This window comes from Ictalurus punctatus, unplaced genomic scaffold (genome assembly GCF_001660625.3).
Source record: "Ictalurus punctatus breed USDA103 unplaced genomic scaffold, Coco_2.0 Super-Scaffold_100046, whole genome shotgun sequence".
NCBI classification, from domain to species: Eukaryota; Metazoa; Chordata; class Actinopteri; order Siluriformes; family Ictaluridae; genus Ictalurus; species Ictalurus punctatus.
The window spans coordinates 433645-458543 of record NW_026521087.1 but is presented as its reverse complement, the minus strand read 5'-3'; the positions used below and the strand labels follow the sequence as shown (position 1 = coordinate 458543).

Here is a 24899-nt window from a genome sequence, read left to right as displayed (position 1 = left end):
CGCGAGAGAGTATCATAGAGTTAGTTTAGTTCGTATCGTAGGCATAGTCGCGTTCCATTTTTAAAGTTAGTTCGCGCTGGATTATCCACTTCCAGTTCCTCGTCATAGTTCATTTCTCGTTTTGTTTATCGACCCTGTTTTCCTTGACCATGACCTAGATTCCAGCCTTGCCCAGTGTATGCCTGTTTGCCAATCGCCTGACCTCTTGCATGTTTGCGGATTACGTTTTGGATCACGTTTTGGATTTGTCTGCCTGTCACTCTTTCAAATAAACAACTGTTCATCCTGCACTTGCATCCGTCCTATCTCTGCTCCGTCACAATACGTGACACAAAGAAGGTGAGGAAGAGTTTCTCAAGACTTAAGAAGTTGAACTGAAAGGAAGTTTCTCAGGTCTGAAGAAGTTGAAGGAGAGGTTTAAAAAATAAGGAACTGGAGGAACTGGTTCTCAAAACTGAGGAAGTTCAAGAAGAACCTTTCAAGCCTGGGGAAGAAAAGGAAGAGTCTCTCAAAACCAAGGAAGGTGAGGAAGATTGCTACAAAGCTGAAGAAGAGTCTCTCAAGTCTGAAGAAGTTGAGGAAGAGCCTCTCAAGAGTAGAAAGTTGATGAAGATCTTTTCAAGCCTGAGGAATATCCCTGGGGATATAGCCTGGGGAAAGTCTGAAGGGGAAACTAAATCAGAAAAAATAAAAATCCAGAAGTGAATGGCAAAAATAAGTAAAAATAAAATGAATGAGGAGCATCAACATGAAGCAGGAATGTCTGATGCCTGAGGAACTTCAGTAAAAGCTTTCGAAATCAAGGAATTTCAATCAATATCCGCGATCCAAGAGAAAGCCAAAGAGGTAGAAGTCTGGGAGCTGATGTCAGTGGAGTCTCAGTCTGGCTCTCAAACACACTTTCACAGCTTTTCCTCCTCTCTAGCATCTGTACCGTCAGCAGTGTCTCCTACTTTCTGATCTTCTGTCTTGCAGGAGCCACTGTGCATTCGTTACTCAGCCTGACTAAGTTGTTTGGTCTGATGGTTGATGTGTGATAGATGCCGTGCTAATTAAAGCGGTTTGCCGACATGGTCAATGAACACGTCTTGTGTGCAATCTTCTCTTCTCTCCACTTGGGCAGGAAAACCATCCATGAGCTGCAGTAAAATGTAGCCTTAGTGTTTGTTGATACAGTGGGGGTCATGATGTCTGAGTCCAGCAGCAAGAATTGACCATTTTACTCAACTGGCTAGGTTGGTACACCTGCTGAATAAGATGTTCTGATTGGCTGAAAGCCACCAGATGGTGGAAAACCTGGTGCTATAAACAAACTGAGTGAATTAGGAGTTTCTCAAACTCCTAATTCACTCAGTTTGTGAAAAAAAGAAGGATTTTCCAGTGCCGGATGGACCACATTGTCTCATCTCAAAAGTCAGAGGCACTGGAAGCAGAAAGCAGGAAGCACGTGAGAGAAATTAGCCCTGCTCTCTGCCCGGACGAGTTCCACGGGGCCACGGCATCCACTTAAAGAAATACACTCCGGTATGGAGATGGAGGAGCACCGCGATGAGAAGTACTGAGCCTAGACAAGCCAAGACTCGCTGCAGACTGCACGCACATGGCGTATCTGTGTTTATTCCAGCTGAAGCTAACAGGAAGTTAAGATCACGGTGTGATGTTGAATCATTTACTGCAGCAGCAGCTCGGACAGCTCTAAATTCAGATTAGAGCTGCTAATGAATATTAGGTGCTATTATTAATGAATATTATCCTGGTGTCTACTATTTTTTGAGAACAGTTTCATATTGAAATACAATGAATCTGCACATTTTAACAGTTCAGATGGAGAAGTTATTAATGTTTTGTCACAGTAATGATTCTGTGTCTCATTGCCAAAAATGAAAACTTCTTAACTCTGAAAGTCAATTTAACAATGTTTGAAGGAGAATCTATTATAAATGCATCATCAGATGACTAAAGGGAACGCTGGATGATCCGTCACATCAGTTTTAGCCTGACATTTTTGCTTTTGCGTCACACATTTGTACAACAGTTTTTATGAATCAGACATTGATTCATAAATCAGTTATCTCGCTGGATAAAACCTATACCTATATTATATATGTATATATTTATGTATGTATAAAATGTAAATGGAAGCTTTTTGCTTCATGTTTTTTTTTAAACTTTTCTGTAGACTGTCGTTTGAGTCAAACTTATTTGCATTTGAAGAACACAAAGTGCATTTGCCTTTTAAATAAACTAAATAACCATTTAGTGATACACCAAGTGGACAGCTCAGAGTTTAAAGGGTCAAAGAAATGACTTTCTGATCTATGTCAAAGAAGGTAAGAAACTCTGATTTCAAGTATCAAACAGATTTCAAGTATTTTAAAAAATCTCGTTTTACAGTACACTATGATTGATTTAATATCACTTGTAAATTGTCATCATTTAAAAAGGCAATACCTTTTAAAGATTAAAAACACAACCTATCAAATGTTCCTATAATGTATATATATTTTTTGCGCAGGGATATGCATTTTCTCATTGCAGTCGATTCTGACCCATCAGCAAGGTAAGAATACAGTATAGTAGAATACAGAAAAGAACCCAACACACACACACACACACACACACACACACACACACACACACACACACAAACAATGTCTGAGACCACATTGAAAATCTGGATTTTTTTTCTCTTACATTTTGAAATAAATAGGTTTTAGAATTTATTAATATTTAAAACAAAGAAAGTAAATGTTTAATATTTTGGATATATATATATATATATATATATATATATATATATATATATATATATATATATATATATATATATATATATATATATTTAAATTCTGCAACTGTAAACATTAAGAAACTCTGAATCTCTTGTAAATATTTTAAAGATTGTACTTTATTTATTTTTTTATTGAAGTTGCAGTCAATAATACAATTTCGAATGAATATTCTAAAATTAAATAATAAAAAAATGCAAAATAGAAACATTTTCCACTAGTGCTCTCAGACTTTTGGCCCCGACTGTGTGTGTGTGTGTGTGTGTGTGTGTGTGTGTGTGCGTGCGTGCGTGTGCGTGTGCATGTGTGTGTGTGTCTGTGTGTACGTAAACAAACTATTAATGAAAATAAAATTTTGTGTAAGATAAATGAATGAATAAATATGTTCTCTTCTCCCCTCCAGTCGATGTGGCCTTAGGAGGAATAGCAGTACAATCTTCTTTACACTAACAATTATCCTGCTTACTTTGCTATCGATGACAACAGAGCATCTAACATGAATTTCAACTCGTGTGATTACGGCTGCTCCTAAGGCCATACAGACTTCATATGCATCCATAATGAACTTTTTCACACTAACAGAAGGAACCCATCCTCATCTGGGTAACAACAGAGTCGGGTTCCTCTCAAGGATTCTTCCTCTTAAAACATCTTAGGGAGTTTTTCCTTGCCACCGTCGCCACTCAGTGACTCGCTCAGTTGGGATAAATTCGCACCTTTAATATCTGTATACCGTGTTGATATTTCTGTAAAGCTGCTTTGAGACGATGTCTATTGTAAAAAGCACTATACAAATAAAATTGAATTGAATTGAACTTATGTTTATATCCAAAATGCTCCACTGTGTGTAAGGGGCAGGGGAAACTGGTGCAAGCTGTTCAAAAGGTTTAGTTTAATTTAAGTTTGTCATTATATGCTGTACCTGCGCGCTTGCAGTGTAAATTCTGTCGGAAGTGACATGTTAGTAACGAGGCCGCGTTGCTGGTCACGCGCGGTGTAGACGCGCTGATACAGAGTGTAGCGCGAGTAAGATCTGTAATGTCTAATTCAAACATTATGATCAAAAGTAAAATAATGTCTAAAGACACCGAGGAACAGAAACCACAAGGTGCAGTGAAAGTGAGTTTTTATTATTCATTTAGGACTATATATATATATATATATATATATATATATATATATATATATATATATATATATATATATATATAGTATTTATGCATTAGTTTTTTTTTTTTTATAGATGCACAAAAAGCACCGAATTAAACTATAGTCCTAAATTAATAATATATATTCTGGTGTGTGTGTGTGTGTGTGTGTGTGTGTGTGTGTGTGTGTGTGTTGGGTTCTTTTCTGTTTTGTACAAACAGTTGTGTAAAGTTTTACTGTGAAGTTTATATTTGTTACACTCAGTTTGTGGACTTTATATTAAATAAACAAAAACAAATGGTACTGAAAGTTCGCTCCACCCCATACGATTAATCAAAAAAATAATTGGCCAACTAATAGTAATAATAATAATAATAATAATAATAATAATAATAATAATAATAATAATAATAATAATAATGCTGTTAAACAGTTCAGAAGCTCCGTGTATTGTCCTTGATACGTGAAAACTAGACAATGCACAGTAATAACACTGATGAGTTGCGTTATTATTATTATTATTATTATTATTATTATTATTATTATTATTATTAATAATAAGCTCATAGCAACACTGATGAAATACACATACAGTACAAAAAACCACACACACAAATAGAGAATGTGTTTAGCATTTTGTTTTTACATCTGCACATAATTTAGTCTGCACATCGTTTAGCAGCTGATTTAGAATTAAAAGTGTCATTTATAAGTCTACATAATGAGTCTTTATTGGTCACATATGCAGTAAAGCACAGTGAAATTGTTTTCTTCACATACCCCAACATGTCAGGATGCTGGGGTCAGAGCACAGGGTCATGATATGGTGACCTGACCTTCTGATCAGTAAACCAGAGCCTTAACCACTAAGCCACCTCTGCCCCAGTGGTGAGAGAAACATGAATGTTCATAGCATCTATTACTTCTTACCCCACTATTTGCCAAATAATACAAATATAGACTTATAAACACCGCTATTAAAAGCTTAATAAGAGAATACTGCAATTTTTGGGAAATTGCCGTTCCCGAGTTTGGCCACACGAGGGCAGTCATGTTCCATCCAGCACAACACACGCCGCCTAAAACAGAAGGTATTTTACTATTACTACTACTACTTCTAATAATGACCTCAATCGAAGTAATTAAATACGTAATGAAAATTGTTGTCTATATAGCTGACCTCATTTTTCTACACAGTGAGTTAAAGGCGCACAACTATCAGAATCCCAGTTCATAATTGTGTTTGATTGGCCAAGTAGAATAAAGTGTGCGAGGAGTCCGACTCTTTTTGAGCTTATTGGACATTACGCATTGCTGTAATTATCTCATTGGCACTACTTAATTGCTCATAGTTTATTTGACGAATGCAACTGCTGCGACATATTTTGCCAATCTTAAGCTCAGCCGTCATTCTGGAGGCGCAGTTTTGGTTGATGCATGACATTTAGGTTCAAACACAGTGTGTACATCGACTGTAACACAGATAGTGAAAATGGAAATGTGAAAAGAGAAGGCCAGTGATTAGAGAGAGAGAGAATGGGGAAGAAGAAGACGTTAGCAGGTGAAAAGCAGTGCCTAGTGTTTGTTTTAGAAAAAGAGAGCTATTGTGTGACCGTTGGCGTTAGGCCCGCCTCCTCGCCTGTTCTCAACTAGGTCCTGTCGAGTGTGGATAAATAGGTGGGCGCTGCGCGAGAAGTTTTATTGAGTGACTTGACTTCGGGAGCAGCATCATGTCTGGCAGAGGCAAGGGTGGTAATTAATACTCTCTTTTTGCAAGTGGTATCCTCGTTCGTAATTTGAAACTAAAGACTTTAACGACATCAACAACAAAAACACCTTTAACAAGGTGATAATTATCGCCACCCGGGGTTCGGTATGTCACCCCGTGTGGCCTCCTCGCCGTCGGCGGGGAGGCACTGGGTCAGACTACGTTACAGTGGAGAAGGAGAAGCGCCAGACAGGTCTGAAGTCGGAGTAAACCTTTTAAGTAGTCAATGGATATCGACTACAGATGTATACTCTTTTATTGCAATGCCTAACAGAAAAGAGTATGAAATATGTTTTACCAAAGAACAGGCACTTCAAACATTTTCTCAAATTTTTAATAATAATACAGGAAGTGAATTCTGGAAAAACTGGGAGATGACTACATCAGCTCCCCAAGACATAAAGAGCATTGTAGTAAAGTTTTGGACTGGGAGAATCGCTGACTCGGATGTAGAACAATACCTCTTAAGGTTTGGTGAGATACTGAACCCTGTTGACAAGCCACTGGACCAGTTCGGGATATGGTATGGAGTCAGGAGATATAAAATAAAACTCAAGAAAAACCCCGACGGAAGTATATTCCAGATACCAAACTCCATTTCCATGGGACCATACAATGGAACGATTACATACCCCGGCCAAACAAAGCGATGTTTTATATGTAACGATTCCGACCATCAGGCAAAGGACTGTGAGAAAACAAAGTGCTGGAAATGCGGAAGCTTTGGCCACAAAGGAAAGAGTTGTAGAAATACACAAGTATGTAATTTATGTAATGAAACTGGGCATATATATTTTCAATGCCCAAATTCTTACAGCTATAAACTAAGAATGCCGAAAAATCAAAAAGACATTGACCAGAATGCAACACAAAACGCACATAACACAGAGACCAAAACAAACGATAAAGAGGATAACAACTGGGAAGAAAATAAACTACACACAAGTGAGGACGACTCGACATCTGGGAGTGACTCAAGCAGCACCGATACCAGCGACAGCGAAGACAGCGAGGACTCTGAGAGCAGCGCCGAATCTCTGACCCCGGAAGGGAGACGGAAGACACCGGAAGTACCTGCTGGAAGCAGCGGAGCATCTCCGCCCAGTCTTTCGTCTGTGGAGAGACGGCAAGCATCGGAGTTTCCTGCGCTATCAGCTGTAGAAGTCGGCGAGACTCGGATCGGCTCAACCCCGGAAGGAGGTCTACAAGCCCCAGAGGAGCCTACGTGCTCAGAGGGAGAGACCGGAGCGACCCAGATCATTTCTACACCTGCAGGAAGCCTACAGGGCCGAGTGGAGTCATCGCATCCAGCTGGTGAAAGTGGAACAACTCGGACAATCGCCGACAACACAGGTGACACTGCGGACACTCCCACGCTGGCGAAAGGTAAAAACACTTTAGACTATCCATATAAACGCCAAAGGCGAAAGAGGAATTCTCCTGGAAATGTTGACAATGCAAAAAAGGTTAAGGAATGATGTATATCGCCTACTTTTCTTCCCTTTTTTATGACACAATGTCTTTGATTTTAACTTCAATTCCTATATCATTTAAAAAGAAATGTGATATATGTCTGCAGGAATTAAGGTTAAATGATGTGGATAATGTTGAGAAAATGTGGACTAATGGACACGCAATAATATCTATCGGAGAAGATCCTTCTCTTAATTTTTATGGTTTTTTCAAATTTAACTGTTGCCACATGTAATGTTAGAGGGATTCAGGCAAAAATTAATCAAGTAAAAAAGTTAAATATATTGAGTGGAGAACATGTTGATATTTTATGTATACAAGAGACCAGATTAAGCAGTTTTGCAGACGTACAGGACGCTCAAAGTCTATGGATCAAAGGTCCTTCAATCTTTTCAATAGGCGAAAGTAAAGCTGATGGTATTGCGACCTTATTTTATAACAATAAATTTAAAATAATTAAGAGTCGTGAAATAATTCCTGGTCGATTAATGTTTATAGATGTGTTTTATTGCACAAAAAAAATTAGAGTAATAAATGTATACACAGCACAGGATACTGTTGGTAAAATCCGGCTTTTTAAAAAGCTTAAAATGCTCCTGTGCGTCGGTTTCTATACCATTGTATGCGGTGATTTTAATACAATCACAGATGATAATGATAAAATGTCTTCCAAAATATGTAAAATTAGGAGAGAAGGTGGTGTCCTTAAATCTATAATGAATGAACAGCATTTCACCGACATATTTAGGACATTATATCCAGAGAAAGTGGACTTTACAAGGTTTGATAAAACATGTAAAACTAGAATTGACAGGATATATATTAATAATAATTTTGAGGCAAAATTTTATACAACAAAACTCTTGGTTGAGTCGGACCACTTGACAGTTATATGTGGCATGAGACTTAAAAATGAAGAAAGAAGAAACTATTGGAAATTAAACACACAAATCTTGAAAAGTCCTTTATTGATTATAGAATTAAAGGAAGAAATTAATAGGATTAAAACTTTAGATATCCTCACGACCAATTATTGTGACTTGTGGGAAGTTTTTAAGATCCAGATTAAAAAATTTCTTAAATACAAATGTCTATGTTTTAATAAAGAAAAAAATGAGAAGTACAATACAATTATGACACAATATATAAACCTAAAACTGAAAAATACAAGAGATGAAAGTGAGGAAAACAACTTAAAGGATTTGAAAAAAGAGATAGAAACTTTAAATAATGAGTTTTTACTGAACATTCAAGTCCGAGCAGGAATAATTTCCGATGAACTTCTAAATCAAACAAAAGCAATTTCACTATTTAATAAAAGGAAAGAAGCCCAATATATCGAAGCCATTAAAACAGATAATGGAACTATAGTAAAAAATCCTAAAGACGTCAGAGATGCTGTTCGGATCCTTTGTTCAAACATGTACAACTCAATTGAAATAGATAATAAACTCCTAAAAACCTTTTTGAATGTAAAAAATAGTGTTGACCCGCCTTCCAAGAGCTTAGGTGAGGAAATAAAAGAGGCTGAGGTTGTTGATGCCATTAAACAATTAAATCTAAAAAAGTCTCCAGGGAAAGATGGTCTCCCGTCTGATTTTTATCATGCATGCGCCATAGATTTGGCTAAATTATTAACGCAAGCCTTCAATGATGGGATCGCTAGAGGTTACATGCATGACTCGTTCTATGAAGGCGTTTTATCCTTGTTGTATAAAAAGGGTGAAATGAGTGAAATCAACAACTGGAGACATCTCACCCTAATGAATGTCGATTATAAGATTTTTGCAAAGACCATTATGAACAGGATGAGTGACTATTTGGATGTAATAATAGCTAAACAACAAACATGTGCAATAAAGGGAAGATTTATGTGGGACAACTTGAACACATTAAGAGAACTAGTTTTTGATAAAAATGGTGACAGTTTTTACATTGTGGCTTTGGACCAAAGAAAAGCATTTGATTATATCTCAAGAGACTATTTGTGGGAGATTTTAAAACTGTATCAATTCCCTGAAAATTTCATAAACATGATTAAATGCCTTTATGTTAAATCGACGGTTGAAGTAAATGTTAACGGTTCTTTGACTGAACCATTTGAAGTTATGCGGGGTGTAAAGCAAGGGTGCCCTCTGAGTGCAGCCCTATATATTTTATCTATAAACCCACTTGTACAAAAAATCCAAGATGATCATAGACTTAAAGGTCTTCAAATAGGAAAGAACAGAGTCGTGATCTCTGCTTATGCTGATGACATAACTGTATTTGTGAAATCTAAACAAGAACTAGACATCATCTTTGAATATTTTAGCGAGTATGAGCAAGTCTCTGGAGCCTCCTTAAATAAAGCTAAAACGGAATGTGTCTGGATTGGAAATGAAAAAAACAAATTTCCCATAGATGTCCCAGAAGTTCAGCAATTAAAGGTTTTAGGTATATATATAGATAATAATGGCTGTGTCGACCATAACTGGTCAAAAAAAGAAGAAATAATACAAGATGAAATTGATAAATGGAAATCATGTAATCTAAGTTATAAAACTAGAATAAATATTATTAAAACTTTTCTATTATCAAAAATACTGTTTTTATCATGCATCTTACCTCCGACAGAAGTTTGGGTAAAAAGACTTCATAAAATATGCTGTAATTTCATATGGGATACGACTCGTGAGGTTACAAAACGTGAGCTCCTTTTTAAGAGAAGGGAACTGGGAGGCCTTGGGGCTGTCGATATATCCTTAAAAACTAAAATAGCAGTGTGCAAAATCATCGCGAGTGGTATTGCCAGGCAAACCGAATGGATAGGGAACATCTCTAACTGGAAATCTAAAAAAGGTCCATCGAGGAAAGGTATTCCGTATTATAAACTGATGTTTTCCGACTTCACTGACAAATTTAAAGATCTAAACATCGATTGGGTGAAAGACTCGAGCAAAGAAATATATCTTTTAATTGTTGATCGAGTTTATTGTAACCCTGTGGCTTTCAGAAATTTGGAGGAAGACCAAAACAAAGAATGTCTCCAAAATTTACAGAATAAAATCCTATCTGAACACCTGAGAGATACAACTTGGTTAGTCGCTGTAAGAAGGCTCCCAGTAAGAGCGGTTGTAAAATGGAGCTGTTTTGTAAAAACCAGTAAATGCCCGATGCCTAATTGTAATGAAGAGGAAACACTCGAACATTTCCTGTTAGAGTGTTATCGCGCTAAAGAAACATGGGCTAAATTAAAAATCATTGGTCTCAATATAGAAATAAATATGAACTCAATTTTCTATGGCATTTTTAAAGAAAATTATAGCAAGACTCAGCATGACTTCATTTGGTTCATAATATGTTTGACTAAATCTAAACTCTGGAAAACAAGGTCCAGAATGACTATAAATCAAACGTTTATATCCAGTGATGTTGTATTCAAGGACATTCAAAAAGAGCTAAGAAGACTTAAAAGCAGCACATCTTGGTTTAAAGACTCTTCAGTGTGGGACAATATTTGCGTGTAATTGTACTTTGACTATGTAAGTTTTTTCTCTCCCTTTCTTTCTGAATATGACTTGTGTAAGATTGTGAATTTTGTATAATTTCAATAAAACTCATTAAAAAAAAAAAAAAAAGCAAGGGTGGTACTGGGAGAATCGCTGACTCGGATGTAGAACAATACCTCTTAAGGTTTGGTGAGATACTGAACCCTGTTGACAAGCCACTGGACCAGTTCGGGATATGGTATGGAGTCAGGAGATATAAAATAAAACTCAAGAAAAACCCCGACGGAAGTATATTCCAGATACCAAATTCCATTTCCATGGGACCATACAATGGAACGATTACATACCCCGGCCAAACAAAGCGATGTTTTATATGTAACGATTCCGACCATCAGGCAAAGGACTGTGAGAAAACAAAGTGCTGGAAATGCGGAAGCTTTGGCCACAAAGGAAAGAGTTGTAGAAATACACAAGTATGTAATTTATGTAATGAAACTGGGCATATATATTTTCAATGCCCAAATTCTTACAGCTATAAACTAAGAATGCCGAAAAATCAAAAAGACATTGACCAGAATGCAACACAAAACGCACATAACACAGAAACCAAAACAAACGATAAAGAGGATAACAACTGGGAAGAAAATAAACTACACACAAGTGAGGACGACTCGACATCTGGGAGTGACTCAAGCAGCACCGATACCAGCGACAGCGAAGACAGCGAGGACTCTGAGAGCAGCGCCGAATCTCTGATCCCGGAAGGGAGACGGAAGACACCGGAAGTACCTGCTGGAAGCAGCGGAGCATCTCCGCCCAGTCTTTCGTCTGTGGAGAGACGGCAAGCATCGGAGTTTCCTGCGCTATCAGCTGTAGAAGTCGGCGAGACTCGGATCGGCTCAACCCCTGAAGGAGGTCCACAAGCCCCAGAGGAGCCTACGTGCTCAGAGGGAGAGACCGGAGCGACCCAGATCATTTCTACACCTGCAGGAAGCCTACAGGGCCGAGAGGAGTCATCGCATCCAGCTGGTGAAAGTGGAACAACTCAGACAATCGCCGACAACACAGGTGACACTGCGGACACTCCCACGCTGGCGAAAGGTAAAAACACTTTAGACTATCCATATAAACGCCAAAGGCGAAAGAGGAATTCTCCTGGAAATGTTGACAATGCAAAAAAGGTTAAGGAATGATGTATATCGCCTACTTTTCTTCCCTTTTTTTTGACATAATGTCTTTGATTTTAACTTCAATTCCTATATCATTTAAAAAGAAATGTGATATATGTCTGCAGGAATTAAGGTTAAATGATGTGGATAATGTTGAGAAAATGTGGACTAATGGACATGCAATAATATCTATCGGAGAAGATTCTTATCTTAATTTCTATGGTTTTTTCAAATTTAACTGTTGCCACATGTAATGTTAGAGGGATTCAGGCAAAAATTAATCAAGTGAAAAAGTTAAATATATTGAGTGGAGAACATGTTGATATTTTATGTATACAAGAGACCAGATTAAGCAGTTTTGCAGACGTACAGGACGCCCAAAGTTTATGGATCAAAGGTCCTTCAGTCTTTTCAATAGGTGAAAGTAAAGCTGATGGTATTGCGACCTTATTTTATAACAATAAATTTAAAATAATTAAGAGCCGTGAAATAATTCCTGGTCGATTAATGTTTATAGATGTGTTTTATTGCACAAAAAAAATTAGAGTAATAAATGTATACACAGCACAGGATACTGTTGGTAAAATCCGGCTTTTTAAAAAGCTTAAAATGCTCCTGTGTGTCGGTTTCTATACCATTGTATGCGGTGATTTTAATACAATCACAGATGATAATGATAAAATGTCTTCCAAAATATGTAAAATTAGGAGAGAAGGTGGTGTCCTTAAATCTATAATGAATGAACAGCATTTCACCGACATATTTAGGACATTATATCCAGAGAAAGTGGACTTTACAAGGTTTGATAAAACATGTAAAACTAGAATTGACAGGATATATATTAATAATAATTTTGAGGCAAAATTTTATACAACAAAACTCTTGGTTGAGTCGGACCACTTGACAGTTATATGTGGCATTAGACTTAAAAATGAAGAAAGAAGAAACTATTGGAAATTAAACACACAAATTTTGAAAAGTCCTTTATTGATTGTAGAATTAAAAGAAGAAATTAATAGGATTAAAACTTTAGATATCCTCACTACCAATTATTGTGATTTGTGGGAAGTTTTTAAGATTCAGATTAAAAAATTTCTTAAATACAAATGTCTATGTTTTAATAAAGAAAAAAATGAGAAGTACAATACAATTATGACACAATATATAAACCTAAAACTGAAAAATACAAGAGATGAAAGTGAGGAAAACAACTTAAAGGATTTGAAAAAAGAGATAGAAACTTTAAATAGTGAGTTTTTACTGAACATTCAAGTCCGAGCAGGAATAATTTCCGATGAACTTCTAAATCAAACAAAAGCAATTTCACTATTTAATAAAAGGAAAGAAGCCCAATATATCGAAGCCATTAAAACAGATAATGGAACTACAGTGAAAAATCCTAAAGACGTCAGAGATGCTGTTCGGATCCTTTGTTCAAACATGTACAACTCAATTGAAATAGATAATAAACTCCTGAAAACCTTTTTGAATGTAAAAAATAGTGTTGACCCGCCTTCCAAGAGCTTAGGTGAGGAAATAAAAGAGGCTGAGGTTGTTAATGCCATTAAACAATTAAATCTAAAAAAGTCTCCAGGGAAAGATGGTCTCCCGTCTGATTTTTATCATGCATGCGCCATAGATTTGGCTAAAATATTAACGCAAGCCTTCAATGATGGGATCGCTAGAGGTTACATGCATGACTCGTTCTATGAAGGCGTTTTATCCTTGTTGTATAAAAAGGGTGAAATGTGTGATATCAACAACTGGAGACATCTCACCCTAATGAATGTCGATTATAAGATTTTTGCAAAGACCATTATGAACAGGATGAGTGACTATTTGGATGTAATAATAGCTAAACAACAAACATGTGCAATAAAGGGAAGATTTATGTGGGACAACTTGAACACATTAAGAGAACTAGTTTTTGATAAAAATGGTGACAGTTTTTACATTGTGGCTTTGGACCAAAGAAAAGCATTTGACTACATCTCAAGAGACTATTTGTGGGAGATTTTAAAACTGTATCAATTCCCTGAAAATTTCATAAACATGATTAAATGCCTTTATGTTAAATCGACGGTTGAAGTAAATGTTAACGGTTCTTTGACTGAACCATTTGAAGTTATGCGGGGTGTAAAGCAAGGGTGCCCTCTGAGTGCAGCCCTGTATATTTTATCTATAAACCCACTTGTACAAAAAATCCAAGATGATCATAGACTTAAAGGTCTTCAAATAGGAAAGAACAGAGTCGTGATCTCTGCTTATGCTGATGACATAACTGTATTTGTGAAATCTAAACAAGAACTAGACATCATCTTTGAATATTTTAGCGAGTATGAGCAAGTCTCTGGAGCCTCCTTAAATAAAGCTAAAACGGAATGTGTCTGGATTGGAAATGAAAAAAACAAATTTCCCATAGATGTCCCAGAAGTTCAGCAATTAAAGGTTTTAGGTATATATATAGATAATAATGGCTGTGTCGACCATAACTGGTCAAAAAAAGAAGAAATAATACAAGATGAAATTGATAAATGGAAATCATGTAATCTAAGTTATAAAACTAGAATAAATATTATTAAAACTTTTCTATTATCAAAAATACTGTTTTTATCATGCATCTTACCTCCGACAGAAGTTTGGGTAAAAAGACTTCATAAAATATGCTGTAATTTCATATGGGATACGACTCGTGAGGTTACAAAACGTGAGCTCCTTTTTAAGAGAAGGGAACTGGGAGGCCTTGGGGCTGTCGATATATCCCTAAAAACTAAAATAGCAGTGTGCAAAATCATCGCGAGTGGTATTGCCAGGCAAACCGAATGGATAGGGAACATCTCTAACTGGAAATCTAAAAAAGGTCCATCGAGGAAAGGAATTCCGTATTATAAACTGATGTTTTCCGACTTCACTAACAAATTTAAAGATCTAAACATCGATTGGGTTAAAGACTCGAGCAAAGAAATATATCTTTTAATTGTTGATCGAGTTTATTGTAACCCTGTGGCTTTCAGAAATTTGGAGGAAGACCAAAACAAAGAATGTCTCCAAAATTTACAGAATAAAATCCTATCTGAACACCTGAGAGATACAACTTGGTTAGTCGCTGTAAGAAGGCTCCCAGTAAGAGCGGTTGTAAAATGGAGCTGTTTTGTAAAAACCAGTAAATGCCCGATGCCTAATTGTAATGAAGAGGAAACACTCGAACATTTCCTGTTAGAGTGTTATCGCGCTAAAGAAACATGGGCTAAATTAAAAATCATTGGTCTCAATATAGAAATAAATATGAACTCAATTTTCTATGGCATTTTTAAAGAAAATTGTAGCAAGACTCAGCATGACTTCATTTGGTTCATAATATGTTTGACTAAATCTAAACTCTGGAAAACAAGGTCCAGAATGACTATAAATCAAACGTTTATATCCAGTGATGTTGTATTCAAGGACATTCAAAAAGAGCTAAGAAGACTTAAAAGCAGCACATCTTGGTTTAAAGACTCTTCAGTGTGGGACTCTATTTGCGTGTAATTGTACTTTGACTATGTAAGTTTTTTCTCTCCCTTTCTTTCTGAATATGACTTGTGTAAGATTGTGAATTTTGTATAATTTCAATAAAACTCATTAAAAAAAAAAAAGCAAAAAAAAAAAAAAAAAAAAAAGCAAGGGTGGTAAGGGACTCGGTAAAGGAGGCGCTAAGCGCCACCGCAAGGTGCTTCGCGATAACATCCAGGGAATCACCAAGCCGGCTATTCGCCGTCTGGCTCGGCGTGGTGGTGTAAAGCGTATTTCTGGTCTGATCTATGAAGAGACTCGCGGTGTGCTGAAAGTGTTCCTGGAGAACGTGATCCGCGACGCCGTCACCTACACCGAGCATGCCAAGAGAAAGACCGTGACCGCCATGGATGTGGTGTACGCCCTGAAACGCCAAGGACGCACTCTGTACGGCTTCGGCGGTTAAACGCTCTAACACCGAACGACGCGAACACAACGGCTCTTTTAAGAGCCACCCACATGTCTAGAAAAAGAGTTCTTCCGTGGGGGGGGGGGTAAGGCTTTTTCTTTCGTGAAGCATAAGGCATCAAACGCTGTACAGCAGTAGCATAAGTGGTAGATCTATTTGTATTTTTTTGTAATAATTCTCTCTCTCTTTTTTATATATATATATATATATATATATATATATATATATATATATATATATATATATATATATATATAACTCCGTATATATTAAATATTGTATTATATATAATATCGTACAGTATACAATATTAGATACATATATATTAAATATTGTAATTTGTTTGATTAAAACAATTTAGAAGATGATTTTAGTAGAAACTTCTATATTTCTCTTTCTCATACGCACGCATGCATGCATATATAAGAGAGAGAAAAGTGGGGAAGTCAAAAGTTTTTTCTGTTTTTTCAAGCATAAGGTATCAAACGCTCTACACAAGTAGTAAAAGTGATAGATAAGAACTATCTGTGTACATAAAAAGAGAATTTATTTTTGTTTTTTTGCACACTTTATTTTTTTTTATACATTTATATGCACAGTATTAAATATTATAACGTGTTTAAAATGAGTTACAAGACGGTTTTAGTAGAAACTTACTTCCGCGTTTCTCTCTCTTTCTCTCTCTCTCTCTCTCTCTCTCTCTCTCTCTCTCTCTCTCTCTATATATATATATATATATATATATATATTATATATATATATATAATGTGTGTATAATTTTTTTCAAGCCAATTGTTTTTTCATAGTGCACGTTGCACTGTAAATACAACAGCGGGAAGGGAAACAAAGCGTAGCGGAGGAGGGAGGAGCAGTATGAGGCGCCATGCAGGAGGAGGTATCGAATTTTGGCCAATCAAAAAAAGGTGTCTTGTGTGGACGTCATTAGCATGTGAGTCTGTAAATAGAGCGGGCGCGAGGCGGGCGTTAGTCATTTTCTGTTCGTTTATTCGAGAAGCAGCATCATGCCCGATCCAGCCAAGACCGCGCCCAAGAAGGGATCAAAGAAAGCCGTGACCAAGACGGCCGGCAAAGGAGGCAAGAAGCGCAGAAAGTCCAGGAAGGAGAGCTACGCCATCTACGTGTACAAGGTCCTGAAGCAAGTGCATCCTGACACCGGCATCTCATCCAAGGCCATGGGCATCATGAACTCCTTCGTGAATGATATTTTTGAGCGCATCGCCGGTGAGTCTTCTCGTCTGGCTCACTACAACAAGCGCTCCACCATCACCTCCAGAGAGATCCAGACTGCCGTGCGCCTGTTGCTTCCCGGCGAGCTGGCCAAGCACGCCGTGTCCGAGGGCACAAAGGCCGTCACCAAGTACACCAGCTCCAAGTGAAGCGCGTTACCGCCGTCTTCATCAACCCAACGGTTCTTTTAAGAGCCACCCACTTTTCATACAAAGAGCAATCAATTTTCTTTCGCTTTCTCTCTTGCTGTGTGTGTGTGTGAGTGAGAGAGAGGGGGGGCACTTCTGAAGTGCTGCTCTCCCACGAATGTTCAGGCTTTTGGGTAATTCTAGAAGTCTGATAAATGCAGAGATGAGTACAACTCAACAGGGTTGTAAGCACGGTTTCTCGGGCTTGTATAATCTGAGCAATGCAAAATGGGGCTTTAGCAGCACAAAGTTATTCATATTAAGACTAGCAACAGGAAGTAACTGAAAATAGTATTCTAGTAACACGTAGAAATTCAAACTAAGGTTCTAAAAGAACCTTAGTTCTTTTGTGCTGCACGTAAAAGTTCTAAATACTGTTGTAGTAACATGTAGTCATTCAAAACAGTGTTCCAGCAGCACAAAGTCATTCAAAAGAATGCTGTAGCAGCATGGAATACAGCACACACACACACAAGGCTATAGCGGAGTTGGGATAAAGGGCATTAGGGTGACTGTGCTCGTTAGGGTCAGGGAGGAATCCGACCGAGCTAAAGAGGAGGAGGCCGGATGGGCTGGCTGGTGCTAACTAGGCGTGCCTGTTTGGCCTGGGACTACAAGAGCGGAGCGCTGCGTACGAGTGGCGAAGCCCTGACACTGGCAAAGACAGAACAAGTCTTCTGACCTACACCTATAATCACATTTTCTTGTTGGACATGCTTTCTCCCCTACAACTAACAATGTCTTACTCTTGTCTTTGCTGCTCTGTTCAGCTCTTCCTACTTTCCTACTGACTGTTTCCCACCCACCTAGTCAACTTTTATTCAACATTTGTTCTTTTCATCTAGACTTTAAATTTATTTACTCTTCACCATCTATTCATATGCTTCCAGTTTGAATGAAAGTGATACTTATATGTTTCTACTAAAACCGTCTTCTAACTCGTTTTACACATTAAATAATATTTAATACAGTGGACATATATATGAGAGAGAGAGAGAATATCCACAAATAGGGAATAAGATTTCAAAGATGAGGTCATGTCTACAATCATTAAATTACAAAAACAATTATCATGGACGGGACAAAAGGGATGATGGATGAAATGTATGTATGATGTAATAGCTCTTGCCCTAAAATCCGCTTCTAGAAAATTGCCGTTCCCGAGTTTGGACACACGGGGGCAGTCAAGCTCCATCCAGCACAACGCCGCCCGAAACAGAAGGTAAGTTTGAGCTATTTTAATGACACAGCTCATTCCTGTGCATTGTATTGTTCGGACATAACCACAATTAACGGCTCATCTATAAAAACAAACATTACGTAATACTCATAGGACTATATTTATCATGAAAATGCAAAATAAATAACCAACCTTTCTATAATGTTGATAAAAAAAGAAAGCCGTGCACTTCATTTACACACACACATACATATATACAAACATTATTACCGTTCCTTCTCTCTCTCTGTACCACGTTCTAATACTTAAACTACCCAAGAAAGAAAATTTGCTGTTTTGTGAGACGAGGAAGTGGCTCTTAAAAGAGCCTTTGTGTTTATTAGACGGAGTTGTGGTTTAAGCGCGTTCTCCGCGAATACGGCGGGCCAGCTGAATATCCTTGGGCATGATGGTCACTCTCTTGGCGTGGATAGCGCACAGATTGGTGTCCTCGAACAGACCGACCAGGTATGCCTCGCTCGCCTCCTGCAGGGCCATGACGGCCGAGCTCTGGAAACGCAAGTCGGTCTTGAAGTCCTGAGCGATTTCTCGCACCAGGCGCTGGAAGGGCAGCTTGCGGATGAGCAGCTCAGTAGACTTCTGATAACGACGGATCTCCCTCAGAGCCACGGTGCCGGGCCTGTAACGGTGAGGCTTCTTCACGCCGCCGGTAGCCGGCGCACTCTTGCGAGCAGCCTTAGTAGCGAGCTGCTTCCTTGGCGCCTTGCCACCGGTGGACTTACGGGCGGTCTGCTTGGTTCTTGCCATAGTGTCGAGCTCTGCGCTTCACGGATAGAAAAACAGAATAAACGGCGCGCGCGAACGCGGCCTTTTTAAGCCATAACGCCACCCTGCGCTGATTGGGCGTCTCGAACGCGCTCGTCTGCTATTCGATAGAACGTTTTACGTCACCTGTTGACTATTGGACCGTCTTCTCTGCCTCCGTTCGAAACACAAGACGCCCGCCACAATTCTATTGGCGCGCTCTCTGCTTTGTTCATTAGGAACACACACAACGCCGTCACAAACCATTTTCACTCCTCAGACTTCATTTAACCAGCACGCTAACTGCTATTATAGTTCTTATAGTCATTACTTAAATATGGTATCAAATCATGACTAGAAAATTATCGAGTCCTTTTTTATTTACAAATATGCTGTCTTAGAAGTGCACTTTCACCCCTTAGATTTCATTTAAGCAACAGGCTAACTACCACTATTATTAATAATAAACGTGCTGACTTCAGTAGAAAAACGGGTGTAAAAACTGCACTTTTGAAGCAGAGATGGTGGCTCTTAAAAGAGCCTTTGGGTACTGACAAAGCAGCGGTGGACGAGTTTACTTGGTCTTAACGGCCTTCTCGGTCTTTTTAGGCAGAAGCACAGCCTGAATGTTCGGTAGCACACCACCCTGAGCGATGGTCACTCCGCCGAGCAGTTTGTTCAGCTCCTCGTCGTTACGCACGGCGAGCTGCAAGTGGCGGGGAATGATACGAGTCTTCTTATTATCACGGGCGGCGTTACCGGCCAACTCCAGGATCTCAGCGGTCAGATACTCCAACACTGCGGCCAGGTAGACCGGAGCGCCAGCACCGACGCGCTCGGCATAGTTGCCTTTACGCAGAAGCCTGTGCACACGTCCCACGGGGAACTGAAGTCCAGCCCTGGATGAACGAGTCTTGGCCTTAGCTCTGGCCTTTCCGCCGGTTTTTCCTCTGCCACTCATCTTGATGCTCAAATCTGTTCTATAAACAACTCCGAAATGAACGTTACACCCCGAGCTCTCCGTGATATAGACAAAACGGCCACTCTCTTATTCGCTAAGAAGGCACTGGAGCATTAGCCAATCAAAAACAGGCCGTCGAATTCCAGCGTCAACCCTCCCACCCCTGTTTGTGCGTGTGTGAGTGTGTGTGCGTGTGTGTGTGTGAGAGAGAGAGCGAGAGCGCGAATGAAAACAGACAGAAGGGAATATTCATACAAAAGCACGAAGTAACAACTATATACTGAATTTATTTATTCTTATCATTAACATTGATTTATTATGTATCAATATGTTATCCTACATATTCTGTGATCGTTTTGGAGATCAGGAATGACGTTTAGGAATCACGATCAGGATTCTATCCTACTGTACTAAAATCAGTATCAGCTTGTGGTTATGTGTACATATGTAGCAGATATGTGTATCCATACTATTTAACGTTTCTAACGTGTATTGCTTTGATTCCATAAAGCTTGACTGAAAATGAATTGTCGCTCTTTAAAGGAAAATATGGGTGGCTCTTAAAAGAGCCGTTTAAGGAACAAAAGTATGAAAGAAACAAACGTCTTTACTTCTTTTTAGGTGCTGCCTTCTTCGCCTTTCCCGCTTTAGGCTTTGTGGTCTTGGGCTTGACAACTTTCGCTTTCTTGGGGCTCTTGGCTGCCTTTTTAGGGGTCGCGGGCTTTTTCGCCTTCTTCGGGCTCTTGGTGGCTTTCTTTGCGGCGGCTGTGGGCTTCTTCGCCTTCTTAGGAGACTTCTTGGCCGCGGCGGCGGGTTTCTTTGCCGCTACCTTCTTGGGCTTCTTAGTAGCGGCGGGCTTTTTGGCGGCGGGCTTTTTCGCTTTGGGCGCGGCTTTCTTCACGGGCTTCTTGGCTTCGGTCTGTTTCTTGTTCAGCTTGAAAGAGCCAGACGCGCCGGTCCCTTTGGTCTGCACCAGAGTGCCTTTAGTCACGAGACCCTTAACGGCGATCTTGACGCGGGAGTTGTTCTTCTCCACATCGTATCCGCCGGCAGCCAGCGCTTTCTTCAGAGCAGCGAGAGACACGCCGCTCCTCTCCTTAGACGAGGAAACGGCTTTGACGATCAGCTCGCCGACGCTAGGGCCGGCTTTTTTTGCTCTCGAAGCTGCTTTCTTCTTGGGCGCTTTGGCCGGCGCGGCGGCGGGAGCGGGTGCGACTTCTGCCATCTCTCTTGGAACTACGTAGAATACACGAGTTGTACACTGTACGTTAGTGTGTAACACAGGATGATCCTCCCTCCCCGCGGCCGGGGGCTGGTCTTAAAAACAGATATGAGAGCGTTGTAGACTCAACTCGGGCGCCACTGAATGAATGCACGGACGCGGCGCGCGCTCAGATGTGTTTTCTCATGGCATTTCTCGGTGAAAATCCCACTAGCAAGACGAGATTCAAAACGTTGAAGCACACGCTGAGCGAGGATGGGCTTTCTCGTTTCCCCCGTGGCCCGGCCTGGCCGGCTAGAGAGCAACAGTCTCGTGCAGCGGACATGAAAAGGCGCGGCGCGCGTTGTACTCAAGCCGGCGGGCTGCGCATTTCGTGCGATGTGGTGTGTAAAAACGGGCGAAAAGCAGGCACGGCCGTCGTATGCGTTCTGGGCCGAGTTAAAGAGGAGCCTTGGGAACGAGCCTGATGTCTTTGCAGCTGTCGAGTGGTGTGTGTAGTATCGGAAGCAGAGCGCGTTGGGGGCCGTGTAAAGCACAGCGCGCCTGACTATAGGCTCCGCTATAGCCTTGTGTGTGTGTGTGTGTGTTGTATTCCATGCTGCTAGAACATTCTTTTGAATGACTTTGCGCTAATGTCACCACGCTAATGTCACATTAGTTCGAATGACTAGGTGCTACTACAACAGTATTTAGAATTATTATGCGCTTCTTGAACCTTAGTTCGAATGACTACGTGCTACTACAACAGTTAGAACAGAGATGGTGACTTTTGATTTGGCCCGCCATGCCATATGGGGGGGGGGGGGGGGGTTGATTGATGCTGATCTTCATTTCTAATTTAATTTTTTTATTAATTTTAATTTTGAGCTACAAAAAATGTAAATTGAAATTAAATGTAGAGAATAAGAATTAGAATTTTATTTAATGTACATGCGTACTTCAAGGCCAGCATGCATTGCGACAGTCAACAAACAGGTAATAATGGAGAGATCCAGGCACTGGCACACAGACAAGAGGAAATTTTAAAAGATTTGGGAAGTTGACTTTTTATTTACTGAAATCAATTCAAAGGCACTGTGTCTAGTTTGCAAGCAGTCAGTTGCTGTTTTGAAAGAGTACAAAATCCGTCATTATGAAACAAAATGTTCTTCAGCTTTCTCAAAGGACAGCGGCGAGGCATGAAAACAGAAGGCTAATGAGCTGCTTGCTAAACTTCGATCTGAGCAGAGCGCGCTGCTATGTCCTTCATCAGCTCAAGAAAGTGCCACACGGGCCAGCTATCAGATTTCTTGTATTTTACATCAAGAACAGCTATGTGCCCAATCCATCGGGTTTGTGGACGTGATGCCGTCAAAATTGTGAATGATATACGCTCCAAGGCGCTCTCTCACCTGCAGTTCAAGGTACTGTTGGATGAGATGGATGCACAATATGGTGATGTGTTGTACCACCAGGAGGTTAGATGGCTGAGCAGAGGAAAAGTTCTCAGGAGATTTTTTGATCTGCGTGATGAGATCAGAGCTTTTCAGGAAAGCAAGATTGGTAGTATTCAAGAGCCCATGGATAAGAAATGGCTTTCTGACCTGGCTTTCCTGGTGGACGTCACAGAGCTGCTCAATGTTTTAAATGTTCAGTTCCAGAGAAAAGACCAGATTATCACCCATCTTTTTTTTATCACGTCAGATTATACAAGCCCGAGAAACCGTGCTAAAAATTTTAGCTTCAGAGTAAAGAGGATAAAGCAGTTTCAAAGGAGAAGTTTACACAACAGTCCCATTCATAGAGAAACAAGCTATTCTTCGACTGGAGCAAACTTTGCATGGTCGCTATCATTCATTAACACGGCTAGCATGCTAGAAATCACTTGCTCACTTTCATTCAAACTGGAAGCATATGAATAGATGGTGAAGAGTAAATAAATTTAAAGTCTAGATGAAAAGAACAAATGTTGAATAAAAGTTGACTAGGTGGGTGGGAAACAGTCAGTAGGAAAGTAGGAAGAGCTGAACAGAGCAGCAAAGACAAGAGTAAGACATTGTTAGTTGTAGGGGAGAAAGCATGTCCAACAAGAAAATGTGATTATAGGTGTAGGTCAGAAGACTTGTTCTGTCTTTGCCAGTGTCAGGGCTTCGCCACTCGTACGCAGCGCTCCGCTCTTGTAGTCCCAGGCCAAACAGGCACGCCTAGTTAGCACCAGCCAGCCCATCCGGCCTCCTCCTCTTTAGCTCGGTCGGATTCCTCCCTGACCCTAACGAGCACAGTCACCCTAATGCCCTTTATCCCAACTCCGCTATAGCCTTGTGTGTGTGTGTGCTGTATTCCATGCTGCTACAGCATTCTTTTGAATGACTTTGTGCTGCTGGAACACTGTTTTGAATGACTACATGTTACTACAACAGTATTTAGAACTTTTACGTGCAGCACAAAAGAACTAAGGTTCTTTTAGAACCTTAGTTTGAATTTCTACGTGTTACTAGAATACTATTTTCAGTTACTTCCTGTTGCTAGTCTTAATATGAATAACTTTGTGCTGCTAAAGCCCCATTTTGCATTGCTCAGATTATACAAGCCCGAGAAACCGTGCTTACAACCCTGTTGAGTTGTACTCATCTCTGCATTTATCAGACTTCTAGAATTACCCAAAAGCCTGAACATTCGTGGGAGAGCAGCACTTCAGAAGTGCCCCCCCTCTCTCTCACTCACACACACACACAGCAAGAGAGAAAGCGAAAGAAAATTGATTGCTCTTTGTATGAAAAGTGGGTGGCTCTTAAAAGAACCGTTGGGTTGATGAAGACGGCGGTAACGCGCTTCACTTGGAGCTGGTGTACTTGGTGACGGCCTTTGTGCCCTCGGACACGGCGTGCTTGGCCAGCTCGCCGGGAAGCAACAGGCGCACGGCAGTCTGGATCTCTCTGGAGGTGATGGTGGAGCGCTTGTTGTAGTGAGCCAGACGAGAAGACTCACCGGCGATGCGCTCAAAAATATCATTCACGAAGGAGTTCATGATGCCCATGGCCTTGGATGAGATGCCGGTGTCAGGATGCACTTGCTTCAGGACCTTGTACACGTAGATGGCGTAGCTCTCCTTCCTGGACTTTCTGCGCTTCTTGCCTCCTTTGCCGGCCGTCTTGGTCACGGCTTTCTTTGATCCCTTCTTGGGCGCGGTCTTGGCTGGATCGGGCATGATGCTGCTTCTCGAATAAACGAACAGAAAATGACTAACGCCCGCCTCGCGCCCGCTCTATTTACAGACTCACATGCTAATGACGTCCACACAAGACACCTTTTTTTGATTGGCCAAAATTCGATACCTCCTCCTGCATGGCGCCTCATACTGCTCCTCCCTCCTCCGCTACGCTTTGTTTCCCTTCCCGTTGTTGTATTTACAGTGCAACGTGCACTATGAAAAAACAATTGGCTTGAAAAAAATTATACACACATTATATATATATATATATATATATATATAGAGAGAGAGAGAGAGAGAGAGAGA

General features: G+C 39.9%; 5 protein-coding genes across 5 annotated transcripts; 1 reads left to right on the top strand and 4 right to left on the bottom strand.

The window, feature by feature from the left end:
• Positions 1-16728: 16728 nt before the first annotated feature.
• LOC128630027 (histone H2B-like) lies at positions 16729-17310 on the top strand. The gene has a single exon (XM_053678608.1). The coding sequence runs from the start codon at positions 16823-16825 to the stop codon at positions 17195-17197; it is 375 nt and encodes a 124-aa protein (XP_053534583.1). The 5' UTR covers positions 16729-16822; the 3' UTR covers positions 17198-17310.
• Positions 17311-18765: 1455 nt separating this feature from the next.
• On the bottom strand, positions 18766-19248 carry LOC128630002 (histone H3). The gene has a single exon (XM_053678582.1). It carries the CDS (start codon positions 19221-19223, stop codon positions 18813-18815), a length of 411 nt encoding a protein of 136 aa, XP_053534557.1. The 5' UTR covers positions 19224-19248; the 3' UTR covers positions 18766-18812.
• A 546-nt stretch (positions 19249-19794) lies between these two features.
• LOC108262149 (histone H2A) lies at positions 19795-20197 on the bottom strand. The gene has a single exon (XM_017462773.3). It carries the CDS (start codon positions 20179-20181, stop codon positions 19795-19797), a length of 387 nt encoding a protein of 128 aa, XP_017318262.1. The 5' UTR covers positions 20182-20197.
• A 213-nt stretch (positions 20198-20410) lies between these two features.
• Positions 20411-22125, bottom strand: LOC128629993 (histone H1-like). Its single transcript, XM_053678570.1, has one exon. The coding sequence runs from the start codon at positions 21404-21406 to the stop codon at positions 20789-20791; it is 618 nt and encodes a 205-aa protein (XP_053534545.1). The 5' UTR covers positions 21407-22125; the 3' UTR covers positions 20411-20788.
• Positions 22126-24053: 1928 nt separating this feature from the next.
• On the bottom strand, positions 24054-24677 carry LOC128630026 (histone H2B-like). Its single transcript, XM_053678607.1, has one exon. It carries the CDS (start codon positions 24588-24590, stop codon positions 24216-24218), a length of 375 nt encoding a protein of 124 aa, XP_053534582.1. The 5' UTR covers positions 24591-24677; the 3' UTR covers positions 24054-24215.
• Between the last annotated feature and the right edge of the window lie 222 nt (positions 24678-24899).